Here is a 15,282-nt window from a genome sequence, read left to right on the forward strand (position 1 = left end):
TCTGCGCTGCGGGAAGTCGCCGGACCGGAGGGTATGTATGTGTTATACATACTCCTGGGCAGGGCCCGTCTCGTGGGCACCACCTGGCTCCATACACTTGTATTGAGCAAGCCCACACCCCGACTAGTGAGCATGGCTGACTAGAAGGCACGGCCTTGCTCCATACAACCGAATTAAAGGGGTTATCCGGCCTTAGGCTACAAGTCTGCAGTCACTCTGTGTGACTGCAGATTTGTTAATGCGAGCTGTGAGGATTCACCGGTGCCAGGAGCATGCGCAAATACCTGTTTCTTTATCGCCTCTCATTGGGGGACACAGGAACCATGGGTGTATGCTGCTGCCACTAGGAGGCTGACACTATGCAAATAAAAAAGTTAGCTCCTCCTCTGCAGTGTACACCCCACCGACTGGCATTATACTCTTCAGTTAGTGAGAAAGCAGTAGGAGATAATGAAACAAGGTTGAAAAACCATAAACACAAACTTGAGAACTGTAACGTGAGAACAGTCATAGAACAGATAACAGCAGAAAACATTGGGAGGGAGCTGTGTCCCCCAATGGAGGCTTCAAGAAACAGATTTTACGGTAAGCAACCAAAAATCCTGTTTTCTTTATCGCCTCTCATTGGGGGACACAGGAACCATGGGACGTCCCAAAGCAGTCCCAAGGGCGGGAAAAACAGACTTCCATCAGGTCAGAGGACTCACCACTGCCGCCTGCAGGATCCTTCTGCCTAGGCTGGCGTCCGCCGATGCATAGGTATGGACCTTGTAAAATTTGGCGAACGTGTGGATGGAAGACCAAGTTGCCGCTTTGCAAAGCTGTAGGGCGGAAGCCCTGTGGTGCACCGCCCAGGAGGCGCCGACTGCCCGGGTAGAGTGAGCCTTAATCCCAGGAGGGGGCACTCTGTTCTTGACCCGGTAAGCCTCCAAAATTGCCATTCTGATCCATCGAGCAATAGTCGCTTTAGAAGCCGGCTGGCCTCTGCGCGTGCCATCAGGAATGACGAAAAAGGAATCCGTCTTCCGGAAAGAGGACGTTCTGTCCAGATAAATCCTCACTGCCCTGACGAGGTCTAGCATTATACTCTCCAGTTTAGCTTAGTGTCAGTAGGAGGTGGACACGGGTCTTTCATTAGACCCTTATCTACCTCAATGTGCGTCGTTTCTTTTCAGGTTTTTCCGGAGGGATACAGGGTGAGCAGTCACACCTGTAGTCCCACAAGCGGACTATGAGTACGGCGTGTACTGCCACCCCGTATCCTCATAGATCCCTCTCCAGGACCAAGATCCTAGCACACAAGCGTGCTTAGAAGTCCGGTCCTGGCTCCGTCCCCCACCCACTCGCCCACCAGAGCCTGTCGGTCGGAGGAGACGAGGACGTCCATCAGCTCCCTGGACGTCTCATACCCTTCCTGTCAGGTTAGTTTCGGCGTGGGATGTTTTAGGTGAGTATTTTCCCCAGTCCCATCCCACATCTTTTATAGGGGGGGGGTCTTGTTAGGGGCTCCCAGCCTCCTTTCATACCTGTCAACACCATGATGCGTCCATACAGTAACGCGGCCGGGATTGTTGTGTCGCGCTTCGACATCCGTAGGTGCGCTTTCTTCCCCCACAGCACCTCTTCCCCCAATTCAGATACGGGGGCCCTCTGCCTTCTTTCCGGCGCTGGGCCCTTACAGGCTGCTGCGCCGTTCTTCTGTATGCCTGCACGTTGGGCTGCCATACGTTCCCCCCTGCGGCGCACCACTCGGTGCTGCGGCTCTTCATGGGGCACCATCCACAGCGCGGCAGCCCTGCAGGCTGTCGCGCCGCTTCTCCCTGCGGCGCTCTGCCCCGGCGCCGCAGGAGGTCTTTCTCTGGGCGCCCCTCAGCGGCGCAGCCTGGTGGGCGACCGCGCCACTAGCTGTCTCTTAGGGCGCTCTATTCCAGCGCCTTGGCTCCTTTCCTCGGCCGCCGGCCCCTAATTTAGGCCCCGGCTTCTGTCGGGGCCTACTTCCGGTTTTCGGGCCCCTCACTTCCGGCTCTGCGGGCGGGCTTTTTCCCGCCCGACTTACTGTGCCCTGCCTACCGGCGCCCCTGCGTCTGGCTCCGCCCCCTTCCTCCTGGGACACTCGTCTGGTGTGAGCACCGCTTTGTACCGGCAGCAGCACCAGCCCTCGCAAGCGCACCCGCACCTTCGTACGCATCCTCTGTGGGCAGCTCTATCTGCGCTGAATTCAGCTCCTCAAGGCACTTCATCGACAAGTGGGACATCTCCCAGGACCGGGTCCGTGAGTAGCTGCACTGCAGACTGACACCCCCCTCTGCCCACTGTCCCCTAACCCACTGGCATCTTCAGGGTCCCTCAAAATGTCTACCTCTAAAGGGGGCCGCTCTCGCCCCCCTACTTCTTCTTCATCTACTGCCTTAGTCACGTACTTTGCATGTTCGTCCTGTAACAGCAAACTTCCCTCAGGTCAGTCCTCCCCGCTGTGTCAGTCCTGCAGCAACCCAATTGTTCCCACCGCCCAGGATCCCCCGGCTGTTCCGCCCGAGAGTGATCCCCCCATCCCAGGCTGGGCCGCCTCTCTGTCACAATCGGTGGCCGATTTAACACGGGTATCTCAAACCCTAGTGTCCGCGCTGGATCGGTTACCCCTGCAGACCCCTGCAGTGGCCAGCGGGTCGCAGGAACCGCCGCCCGAGCCCTCCTTGATAAGCCACAAAAGGTCCAGACAGGAACGTCGGTCTGAGTCCTCTTCGCGCTCCATCTCGCCGCTCGGCCCTCCCCTGCGGTTGGTGTCCCACCGATCCTCCTCCCCTGAGTCAGGCGAGGCATTATCTGATGCGCCCTCGGAGGATATTTCGGAGCTGGATCCTAACCAAATCGCCACCATGAGTGAGACAGTCCAGAACCTCATTGGGGCAATAAACCAAACCTGTGGCATCAAGGATCCCTCTACGGAACTCGCAGATCAGGCGGTTTCGTTTAGACGGGCCAAACCACCTTCTAAATTTTTCGCTCCTCATCCGGAATTCGAGGAAATCTTGTCCAGAGAGAGAGAGAATCCAACCAGACGTTTTCAGAGGGGAAAACGCCTGGGGGTGTTATATCCGTTTTCACCAGAACTTACCGCCAATTGGACGGTCTCTCCCTCGGTGGATCCCCCTGTTTCCAGGCTGTCCACCAACACTGTGCTTCCACTGTCCGGCGGAGCGTCTCTGAAGGATTCTAACGACAGAGTTATAGAATCCTTCGCGAAATCTGCCTTTGAAGCGGCTTCAGCAGCGCTATGCCCAGCCTTTGCTTCCACCTGGGCTTCAAAATCCATCTCAAAATGGGCCAAGGATCTACGGCGAGGTATCCTTGACGGGGCACCTCCTGCGCAATTGGCGGAACTTGCCAACCAGATTTCCCACGCTGGTGAATACCTGGTTTCCGCCTCCCTGGATGTCGCGTCTTGTGCGGCTCAGGCTTCCAGCAATGCCGTTGCCATCCGCCGGACCGTTTGGCTCAAGGCCTGGCAGGCGGACTTGTCCTCCAAAAAGTCCCTCACTAGTCTGCCCTTCCAGGGCTCTCGTCTCTTTGGTTCCCAGCTGGACCAAATCATTAAGGACGCCACCGGGGGAACAAGTTCTCTTCTCCCCCAGGCTAAACCTCGTCGCCCTCCTCCTAGACGACAGTTTAGCTCTTTTCGGCCTTTTCGTCGCTTCGCTGCGTCGAACTCCTTTTCCCAGCAGCATCAGAGGCCACAGGCACGTCAAGAGAGGAAGGCGGTGTCCTTCAGGCCCACTCCGTCCTGGCGTCCTCGCTTTTCCCAGGGTAGATCATCCAGGCCCAGGACTGGAAGATCCACCTCCGCATGACTCTTGGCAAGACTCCAGCCCAACTCCCAGGTTGGGGGGCCGTCTTCTCCGTTTCAGAGACGTCTGGATTTCCGCAGTGGAGGATGCATGGGTCAGGGAAGTTGTATCCTCGGGATACAAGATAGAGTTCGCCTCCCGACCCAGGGATCGTTTCTTCCAATCCTGTCCTCCAAAAGATCCCGCTCTGGTTCCGGGCTTCTTCGCAGCCATCGCTTCTCTGCTCAAATCCGGGGTAATCGTTCCCGTCCCAGAAAAGGAACGGTACACGGGCTTCTACTCGAACCTCTTTGTGGTACCGAAAAAAGACGGCAAGGTTCGTCCCATTCTGGACCTCAAATTGCTGAACAGGAGGGTTCACCTGAGACACTTCAGGATGGAATCCCTTCGTTCAGTAATTGCTTCCATGGAGGCTCAGGAATTTCTATGCTCTATAGATATCCAGGACGCCTACCTACATGTTCCGATATTTCCGGACATCACCGTTTCCTGCGCTTCGCAGTGCAACAAGATCATTTTCAGTTCGTCGCCCTGCCGTTCGGCCTCGCAACCGCGCCAAGGGTGTTCACGAAAATCATGGCGGCACTGATGGCCATCTTGAGTCAGAGGCTTGGTCCTGTTTCCATACCTCGACGACATCCTCATCAAGGCTCCGTCCTTTGCTCAGGCCCACGAAAGCCTGTCCATAGTTCTCGACACGTTATCCCGTTTCGGGTGGCTGGTCAACCGGAAGAAGTCCTGCCTTATTCCTTCTCAGCGCATCATCTTTCTGGGCATGCTTTTCGACACTCGTCAGACCAGAGTCTTCCTTCCCAAGGACAAGAGATCCACCCTTTGTCGGGACATACGCTTGCTCCAGGGTCCTCGGCCTCCCTCCCTCCGATCGGCCATGAAGGTTCTGGGGAGGATGGTAGCTACCTTGGAAGCGATTCCCTTCGCACAATTCCATTCTCGACCCCTTCAGCAAGCCATTCTGTCTCAGTGGGACAGGTCGGTCTTCTCACTGGATCGGCCGATCAGACTCTCCTTTCGGGTCAAGCGGTCTCTCAACTGGTGGCTGACGTCACCTCTCATCTCCCAGGGCAGGTCCTTCCTTCCGGTTCACTGGCAGGTGGTGACAACGGACGCCAGCCTGATCGGCTGGGGTGCGGTTTTTCGCCACCTGACGGTTCAGGGCCGTTGGTCGCCGCAGGAGTCTTCTCTGCCGATCAACGTCCTCGAAATTCGGGCCATCTTTCTGTCCCTCCGCCATTGGGAAAGGATCCTCAGGGGCCTTCCAGTCCGGGTCCAGATGGACAACGCCACGGCTGTGGCATATGTCAACCATCAGGGGGGGACTCGGAGCTCCTTGGCCCTTGCCGAGGTATCCAAGATCCTCCTTTGGGCAGAGGCAACGGTTCCGGTGATATCCGCGGTGCATATCCCCGGCATGGAAAACTGGGCCGCAGACTTCCTCAGCCGCGAGGGTCTCGCGGCAGGGGAATGGTCCTTGCATCCGGAGGTCTTCCATCAGATTTGTCTTCGATGGGGAACTCCGGATGTGGATCTCACGGCGTCTCGAATCAACAGGAAGGTTCCGCAGTTCGTCTCCAGGTCCCGCGATCCTCTCGCAGTGGGCGTCGATGCTCTGGCCAATCCCTGGTCACAGTTCGAGCTGCCCTACCTGTTCCCACCCCTTCCATTACTTCCCAAACTTTTGAAGAAGATCAAAGCGGAAGGGGTGCCGGTCATTCTGATCGCCCCGGATTGGCCCAGGAGAGCTTGGTTCGCGGAGCTCGTCAACCTTCTCGCGGACGCTCCCTGGCGCCTTCCAGACAGGCCCGATCTGCTGTCCCAGGGTCCGATCTGCCACCCGAATTCTCGGTCGCTCAGTTTAACGGCGTGGCTGTTGAGACCGCGGTTCTAAGAGCGTCCGGCCTTTCAGACCGGGTGATTCACACCATGATTCAGGCTCGGAAGCCTTCTTCTTCCAGGATCTACTACCGCACCTGGAAGGCCTACTTCCGTTGGTGCGAGTCCAACCGCGTTCCGCCTATGGTTTTTTCCCTGCCTTCTCTTTTGGCCTTCCTTCAGGCAGGGCTGGATTCGGGCCTGGCTCTTAGTTCCCTGAAGGGTCAGGTCTCGGCGCTTTCCATCCTCTTTCAGAAGACCTTGGCCTCTCGGCCACAGGTTAAGACCTTCTTTCAGGGGGTAGCCCATGCCGTCCCGCCGTACAGGGCCCCTGTGGAGGCATGGGACCTAAACCTGGTACTGGACGTTTTAAAGGTTTCTCCCTTTGAACCTCTTAGGGAGATTCCTTTATCAGTTTTATCTTGGAAGGTGGCTTTTCTTGTGGCCATCACGTCCATTCGCCGCGTTTCCGAGCTGGCGGCACTGTCTTGCCGCCCTCCGTTTTTGGTCATTCACCAGGACAAGGTGGTCTTCCGACCCCCTCCTTCTTTTCTTCCTAAGGTGGTTTCCACCTTCCACCTCAACGAGGACATCGTTCTACCTTCCTTTTGTACAGCTCCGACTCATCCTCTGGAGCGATCGTTGAACAAGCTAGACCTCGTCAGGGCAGTGAGGATTTATCTGGACAGAACGTCCTCTTTCCGGAAGACGGATTCCTTTTTCGTCATTCCTGATGGCACGCGCAGAGGCCAGCCGGCTTCTAAAGCGACTATTGCTCGATGGATCAGAATGGCAATTTTGGAGGCTTACCGGGTCAAGAACAGAGTGCCCCCTCCTGGGATTAAGGCTCACTCTACCCGGGCAGTCGGCGCCTCCTGGGCGGTGCACCACAGGGCTTCCGCCCTACAGCTTCGCAAAGCGGCAACTTGGTCTTCCATCCACACGTTCGCCAAATTTTACAAGGTCCATACCTATGCATCGGCGGACGCCAGCCTAGGCAGAAGGATCCTGCAGGCGGCAGTGGTGAGTCCTCTGACCTGATGGAAGTCTGTTTTTCCCGCCCTTGGGACTGCTTTGGGACGTCCCATGGTTCCTGTGTCCCCCAATGAGAGGCGATAAAGAAAACAGGATTTTTGGTTGCTTACCGTAAAATCTGTTTCTTGAAGCCTCCATTGGGGGACACAGCTCCCTCCCAATGTTTTCTGCTGTTATCTGTTCTATGACTGTTCTCACGTTACAGTTCTCAAGTTTGTGTTTATGGTTTTTCAACCTTGTTTCATTATCTCCTACTGCTTTCTCACTAACTGAAGAGTATAATGCCAGTCGGTGGGGTGTACACTGCAGAGGAGGAGCTAACTTTTTTATTTGCATAGTGTCAGCCTCCTAGTGGCAGCAGCATACACCCATGGTTCCTGTGTCCCCCAATGGAGGCTTCAAGAAACAGATTTTACGGTAAGCAACCAAAAATCCTGTTTTTGCATCCATGTGGTCACATGTCATCTAGATGTCTAGTCGGAATGTGGATACAGTCTAGTCGGAATGTGGCCGGAAGTATACAAATCCCATGTTCCTGTGCAGGCATCGGCGAATCCTTGCAGTGCATGCGATATAAGGATTCACAAGTCTGCAGTCACATACATTGGCTGCAGTCTTGTACCCTAGGGGCAGACAACCCCTTTAATGAGCAATAGCTACTTAGAGGTTGTTCCCTTTTCAGTTAAGCAGTCACACTAAACGACTTACCAACGATCACGACCAGCGATACGACCTGGCCGTGATCGTTGGTAAGTCGTTGTGTGGTCGCTGGGGAGATGTCACACAGACAGCTCTCTCCAGCGACCAACGATCAGGGGAACGACTTCGGCATCGTTGAGACTGTCTTCAACGATGCCGAAGTCCCCCTGCAGCACCCGGCTAACCAGGGTAAACATCGGGTTACTAAGTGCAGGGCCGCGCTTAGTAACCCGATATTTACCCTGGTTACCATTGTAAAAGTAAAAAAAAAAACACTACATACTCACATTCTGATGTCTGTCACGTCCCCCGCCGTCAGCTTCCCTGCACTGTGTCAGCGCTGGCAGTAACAGCGGTGACGTCACCGCTGTGCTCTGCTTTACGGCCGGCGCTGACAGTCAGTGCAGGGAAGCTGGAGGCGGGGGACGTGACAGACATCAGAATGTGAGTATGTAGTTTTTCTCTGTTGTTGTTTTTTTTTACAATGGTAACCAGGGTAAATATCGGGTCACTAAGCGCGGCCCTGCGCTTAGTAACCCGATGTTTACCCTGGTTACAAGTGAACACATCGCTGGATCGGCGTCACACACGCCGATCCAGCGATGACAGCGGGTGATCAGCGACCAAAAAATGGTCCTGATCATTCCCCAACGACCAACGATCTCCCAGCAGGGGCCTGATCGTTGGTCGCTGTCACACATAACGAGATCGTTAGCGGGATCGTTGCTACGTCACAAAAAGCGTGACGTTGCAATGATTTCGTTAACGATATCGTTATGTGTGACTCCAGCTTTAATGTTCTGAGTGAGCCAAAATCCCCCACAGTGGCATAAAAGACACCACACAAGTTATCACAAACCTTTTCTTGCAGTTTCTGCCACGGGTGGCCCAACAAGATTCGGATTAGATGAGTAAATACTTTTCCACATGGGTGTTTCAGGTTTAAAAAAAAGAAAAATCTATAGTAAATGTAATGGTCATATATACTAAAGAGATGGTGATATCTGGTGCTACATAGGAACGTGAGCAATGACCATGGCATTGCTTCTCCATACGCATGATGGACAGGTATGGCGCGTGTGTCCTGTATTGCTGAGCCCTTAGGATAGGACACATGCGCCATACCTGCGGACTGTGCATGAGGCCTGGCAGGCATGTGGAAAAGATATTGTCCTCACAGCCCAAAATTAGCAAAATAGGAGAACTTGAGTGGGAGGCAAACCGTTCCTCAGAGCGCTGTATTCTGAATATTTCATGGTTCATGGAGTTGAGGCTGGTATAAAGTTACCCATTAATTACAGCATTGCATCATCGGCCTCCATGCAGAGTCTGGTCCGTGCCCACATTGACATCATTTCCCAGCACACGCTGCCGCTGGTTTCCCCAGAAGTCTATCTCGGAGGCTATTTGTAGTCTTGTGGTGAACCACTTCTGCTGAGGTTACTGTGTACCGTTAAGAAAAGGCCACATTGCCCGCTGGAGATAAGCGGTAACTCCGAACAATGGACATGACAGCAACTGGGCAAATGTGTCTTGCTTCTTTTTCGATCTTTATCCTTACCAGATGTGATCATGTTCAGGAGTGTGTAAGAAAGTTGTGACAGCCCGGGAAGGAGCTGGAAATAAGTCACGTTGCAGATATATATGTCTCTATCTCAGATGGTCCTCCCATGGGTATAAGACACACACCGCAGCAATATTCATACTAAAGACCGAAAAGTGTAGAGCAGGTAGGAAAACGACAAGTGCCTCCGTAATACAATAATCCGCCCAAAATAATCACAAAGTGCCTGTGCAATGAAAAATTATCCAATATAAAAAAAAAAAAAAAAAAAGAAGCTAGTTAAAGCATATACCAGTGGTCCATGTGGGTGTAGATGTAGAGTCCCCTACATTTCCTGGAGGAATTAGTGCCAGTTATGTGGAATCCATTCATCTGTTTCAGACATCAGAACCCAGGTACAAAACCTTCTAAGCTGTAAGATCTGAGCCCTAACCAGGGGTGTAAGTAGAATAGGTGCGGGGGTTGTACTCGCACACAGGAACTGGAGACTAGGCCAAAGGTCCCATATGAAAAGATTATTACTATTAAAGACTTGTGTTAGTTGAGGGCCCAAGTGCAGAGTTTGTATTGGGGCCCTCAAGCTTCAAGTTGCCCCACTGACTGTGTCCCTCATCGTTGGCCTCCAACATGAGCTCAGACCTGTGGCTGTAATTGCCGCCCTCCGGGCAGTGTTGGGTTCACAGTCTCCAATGATGTTACTGGTACCTCATCCCATATGTACGCTGTGGTCCTTCACTTGCTGCGGGTGTGGCTGCTTGGTAAGGACGTAATTCCATATATACAGTATAGGAATACACCCATAAATTGGTGCCTACAGCAAAGCTGCCAACTGCATAGAAGCCTGTGAAACTCCAGATGAGTATGTAATATTTGTTTCCATCTTCTAGAATGATGTGCCTTCTTCTAACCAAGGACCGCTGGACTCTGAAGGCCTGGCGTCACCAACGGAGTGTCGTACGCCTGAGAAAATGGAGTTTACAGCGGTTGAAGGAAATCTTGACCAGACAAAGTATGTCACTGCTAATAGACATTACCTATTGGGCTGAAGTGTGAAGTCTTCTTGAGGTCCCTGGATAATGTAGCATAAGTAGAATTTACTGGTTCTGTTTAAAATTTGTTACCCCCTGCATTATACTCCAGAGCTGCACTCACTATTCTGCTGGTGCAGTCACTGTGTACCTACATTACATTACTGATGTTGTACTGATCCTGAGTTACATCCTGTATTATACCCCAGAGCTGCACTCACTATTCTGCTGGTGCAGTCACTGTGTACATACATTACATTACTGATCCTGAGTTACATCCTGTATTATACTCCAGAGCTGCACTCACTATTCTGCTGGTGCAGTCACTGTGTACATACATTACATTACTGATCCTGTACTGATCCTGAGTTACATCTTGTATTATACTCCAGAGCTGCACTCACTATTCTGCTGGTGCAGTCACTGTGTACATACATTACATTACTGATCCTGTACTGATCCTGAGTTACATCCTGTATTATACCCCAGAGCTGCACTCACTATTCTACTGGTGCAGTCACTGTGTACATACATTACATTACTGATCCTGAGTTACATCCTGTATTATACCCCAGAGCTGCACTCACTATTCTGCTGGTGCAGTCACTGTGTACATACATTACATTACTGATCCTGAGTTACATCCTGTATTATACTCCAGAGCTGCACTCACTATTCTGCTGGTGCAGTCACTGTGTACATGCATTACATTACTGATCCTGAGTTACATCCTGTATTATACTCCAGAGCTGCACTCACTATTCTGCTGGTGCAGTCACTGTGTACATACATTACATTACTGATCCTGAGTTACATCCTGTATTATACTCCAGAGCTGCACTCACTATTCTGCTGGTGCAGTCACTGTGTACATACATTACATTACTGATCCTGAGTTACATCCTGTATTATACCCCAGAGCTGCACTCACTATTCTGCTGGTGCAGTCACTGTGTACATACATTACATTACTTATCCGGAGTTACACCCTGTATTATACGGAGTGCTGCTCTGGAGGATATTACAGGATGTAACTCCACATCAGTTTCATCCATCTTACAGAAAGTACATACCGGTCTTAGAAGCTTCTTCCTTCTTTTTTTTTTTTTTGTCGCTGCCGAGCTGTGAACAGTGTTGTGTGTGGAGATCGGCCCTTTATGTGAATGTGCCCGGGCATAACTGACCACTGGTGGCTTCAGTAGTTGATCTGTGACTAATGACCACCTTAAACTGTTTTGATTCACTGACAGCAAGGAAAGATCTTTGTGACACATGGAAACACAATTAGGTGCTATTGTCTCATATTTGTGTAATTATGGGAGTTTGGGGCAAGAACATGACGACGCCTTGTGGAGGTGAATGACCATTAGGAACGATCGAAAGTGCCATCATCTGCAAAATGAATCAGACCAGTGCATGCATTTAGTTTTTTTTTTTTTTTTTTATAGATCTGCTCCTTTTCATTCCATTAGTGGCTGATTTTTCTTTTGCAGCCTTGGCACCACGTGCTATTTAATGTCTTCTCCCTTTTACAGCCTCAGCACATAAAGATCTCCCTGAAAAACAAAGCGAGATCCATTAATATGCGTGCTGTTGGCCCATGCGGTGTAGGCCGCGTTCCCCGAATCGCTCATCGTGGGATACTGAACCACTTCACGTATCCGCACATTGCTGTGCTAATCATCCGAGAGGCGTTGTGTGGAGATCGCCGAGGTTCCTCTAGAATTCCGAAGACTTCCCTTTGCAGGGACCCAGCATGCTAATAACTCATTGCACAGGCGCCCATTGATTTCAGCGATAATTCTTCATTTCTCCTGTGTCAGCGCTGCTGGGGAACAGAGCTCTTCTGTGTCCTTCATACAGCTGATCCCATTCCTAAAAACACCCAAGATCTTCTACTATTTTTCTTGGAGACCCCCCCTCTTACAAAACCGAATTCTACAAAGCAGGCACCCCTTTAATATATAATTGTATAGAAGAACTTTGGGACTATTATTGGACTCGGGGAGACCATCGCGTTTTAGGGGTGTGCGGCACATATTCACGTTGGGCATCGCCCTTCGCTTACAGAAGTGTTTTTTTTTTTTTGTTTTGTTTTGCAGACTCCGGTCACCCAGGAACATTGCCGAAGAACTCGACCCCACATTTAAGTCCAAGAAGGAGTCCCAGCCCGAAGTGTTCGCGGTCTGTCCGCAAGGTACCGCCTGCCACTTGGCTTCCACAATCTCCTAGGCCATCTGTCCCTTCTGTCCTGCTCAGCCATTCAGTAATGCATGTTTCCTAGGGCCAGATTATTGATGGCCTCTCATTCCTGCAGCACAGCTCTTATTGAAGGGAATAGGAGCCAATTCTACAATTTTTCCGCAGCGGCTAGTAAATAGTGTATGGAGCTGTGCTGTTCTGGCTTCGTTCAGAGCTGACCGCTTGGGATGCAGAGTGTTGGATCCCCATCGATCTGATGTTAACGACCCATCCTATTGACCGGCCATCAATATGAGAAGCCCTTTAACAGGATGCCTGTATGAATTATACATCCACGTGCCTCTAATTTAATATGGAGATACAAAAAAGGGACCGCTCAACATGTACCAAATTATGGAGATATTATTGTATATGGCTACACATAGTTCCTGTGTCACCTTATTATGGACCCACAGGGGCTCGATGTAAAACTGTACTGGGTCAATGTGTTTTATTATGATTTTATTTATATAGCGCCATTGATTCCATGGTGTTGTGCATGAGAAGGGGTTACATACAAATTACAGACATCACTTACAGTAGACATACTAACAATGACAGACTTATACAGAGGGGCGAGGACCCTGCCCTTGCCGGCTTACATTCTACAGGATGGTGGGGAAGGAGACAGTAGGTCGGGGGTTGCAGTAGCTCCAGTGGTGTTGAGGTGGCCGTGTGATCATTACAGGCTTTCTTGAAGAGGTGGGTTTTCAAGTTCCATCTGAAAGATCCGAATGTTGTGGATAATGAGATGTGTTGGGGCACAGAATTACAGAGGATGGGGGATATTCGGGAGATGTCTTGGGTGAGGAGCGAATAAATGTGGAGGAGAGACGGAGGTCTTGGAAAGACTGAAGATTACATGAGGGAAGATAACAGGAGATTCGTTTAGAGGAGAAGGGTTATGGATGTCTTTGTAAGTCATTGAGAGTAGTTTGAACTTTATACGCTGGGAATTGGGAGCCAATGAAGGGATTTGGAAAGTGAAGAAGCAGAGGAGTAGCGAGGAGAGAAATGAACTAGTCGGGCAGCAGAGTTGAGGATGGCCTGGAGAGGTGTGAGAGAGTTAACTGGTAGGTATACCACATAGGAGGATGTTACAGTAATTGAGGCGGGAGATGATGAGGGCATGCACAAGCATTTTAGTAGAGTGAAGGTTGCGGAAAGGACAGACTCTGTAAATGTTTGAGCTCGAGGAGACAGGAGGGTGGTGAGAGCTTGGATGTGCGGTTTGAAAGACATGGCAGTCAACGGTTACTCCGAGGTAGCGGATTTCCGGTACAGAGGAAAGCATGATGCCGTTTATTGTGATGGATGGATCAGGTAAGGAAGATGCATGAGGTGGAGGAAAGATGATGAGTTCAGACTTGTCCACATTAAGCTTGGGGTAGTCTTGTCCCTTTTCTTAATGGCTCGTTGACATCACCACTTTTTATTCCATGTCTACAACAGACTGCACACAGGCCCTAAAATACTTAGTGAATTTCCACGTGGATTCAAAACGAGCATTGGATAGGTAGAATTGTTCCCAACAACACACAACAACGTGTTCCAGGGTGTGACTCATGGACCGGCGTCATGTTGGCTTTCTTCAGATGTGTGTGAATAAGCCCTAATATGTTCTCTTTAATTTATGACCGGGCGCTACAGATCTAACCTCTCCACTATTTCTTCTAGTTACGGACTTTCCTGTATCCACTCAGACCCAACCTGTCCCAGTCGACGGATTCTACGACTTCATGGACGACGGCACCGACCCGTTATTTATACCGCCAACCAAGCGGCAGCCAGAGAAATTGGGACGCAGTAAACCCAAAGACAAGAAGGAGGGATGCAAGCAGCAGTGACTCACGTTTACCGGTCTTACTATTCTTTGTAGCAGTCATGTTCTTGCCAAGCTTAGTTTTTTTTTCTATTCCGTGTCAATTCATCATTGTGGACGATCTTCAAAGTGCGTCAAAACAAGTGGTATTAACTCATTCAGGGATGAAGACGATAATCTGATTTTCTCGCATTCAGGTGCCTTAGGCATTTTTTTGACTCTAGAGAATGGCTGTTTTAATAATATAGAGCTGAACGTCCGGGGTCAGCAATGGAAAAACAAAAAAGCACATTTTAGTAACCTATTGTCCAGTCTATTAGAACAATCTTAGCTGTGTGCTATCGAATCTGCATATGACGAGCATCGTGGCTTATTCATCGAAACCATCTACTACATGGAATTTTTTATTTTATTTTTTTTCCCCTGCCCATTCTAAAATGGAATTCTAAATTCCTAAATTGTATTAATCTACAGAGGTGACCTGCAAAATCTTAGAAGTATTACTCTAATATTTTTTTTTTATTTTTTGCTCTTATTCTCACATCATTATTTTGCTGATTTTATTATTTTTATAATTTTTTTTTTAATATATTTTTTGTTTTACTGACTGTTAAGTGTTTATCATATTCTGTATTGTGGCAAAATGCAGAGTTTGATAGGAGTCCAGTATTTTTATTTTTTATTTAAGATTTTTTGCACTGATATATTTTATTTTATTTTTTTTCGTTCAGTAATAATTTCTGGTGCTTTTTTGTGTATAGATCCCAAATGCCTTTAGAATTTTACTTTAAAGGATTTTTTTTATATATATAAATATATATATGAAATACAAGAAGTATAATTTGTATTTCTAGTTGGTCTGATTCATTTTACAAAGCAGGACGTACTGTTGAAATTAAAGGGGAGCTCCATCTGAATAGTTGAAGTCTGTTTTGGTTAGGGGGTTGGCTGATTTCACTAAAATCTGCTCATCTTGTTTGGTATGGCGAATTCATAAAGCCAACTGTCCTGGTTTTAACGAGTCAGTCCTGCAAACCTCGCCAAAAATCAGACCCCAAATTGGGCATTTTCTTGCCCCGATGGCCAGCTAGAAATTAGATGGGTCTCAAAAAAAAATGTTGCACCGTGGACCACCACAATTTTTAACCGGACCCCATC

General features: G+C 49.8%; 1 protein-coding gene across 1 annotated transcript in view; it reads left to right on the plus strand.

Moving 5' to 3' along the window:
• The window catches only part of LOC138651508 (coiled-coil domain-containing protein 50-like), a 90,381-nt gene extending 75,340 nt beyond the window's left edge, over positions 1-15,041 (plus strand). The window contains exons 11-13 of the mRNA XM_069741771.1: positions 9,921-10,042; positions 12,164-12,258; positions 13,980-15,041. Coding sequence (XP_069597872.1) covers positions 9,921-10,042; positions 12,164-12,258; positions 13,980-14,149 — 387 coding nt within the window. The 3' untranslated portion in view covers positions 14,150-15,041. The remainder of the gene's footprint in view (positions 1-9,920; positions 10,043-12,163; positions 12,259-13,979) is intronic.
• The last annotated feature ends 241 nt before the right edge of the window (positions 15,042-15,282 follow it).

Source organism: Ranitomeya imitator, chromosome 10 (genome assembly GCF_032444005.1).
Source record: "Ranitomeya imitator isolate aRanImi1 chromosome 10, aRanImi1.pri, whole genome shotgun sequence".
NCBI classification, from domain to species: Eukaryota; Metazoa; Chordata; class Amphibia; order Anura; family Dendrobatidae; genus Ranitomeya; species Ranitomeya imitator.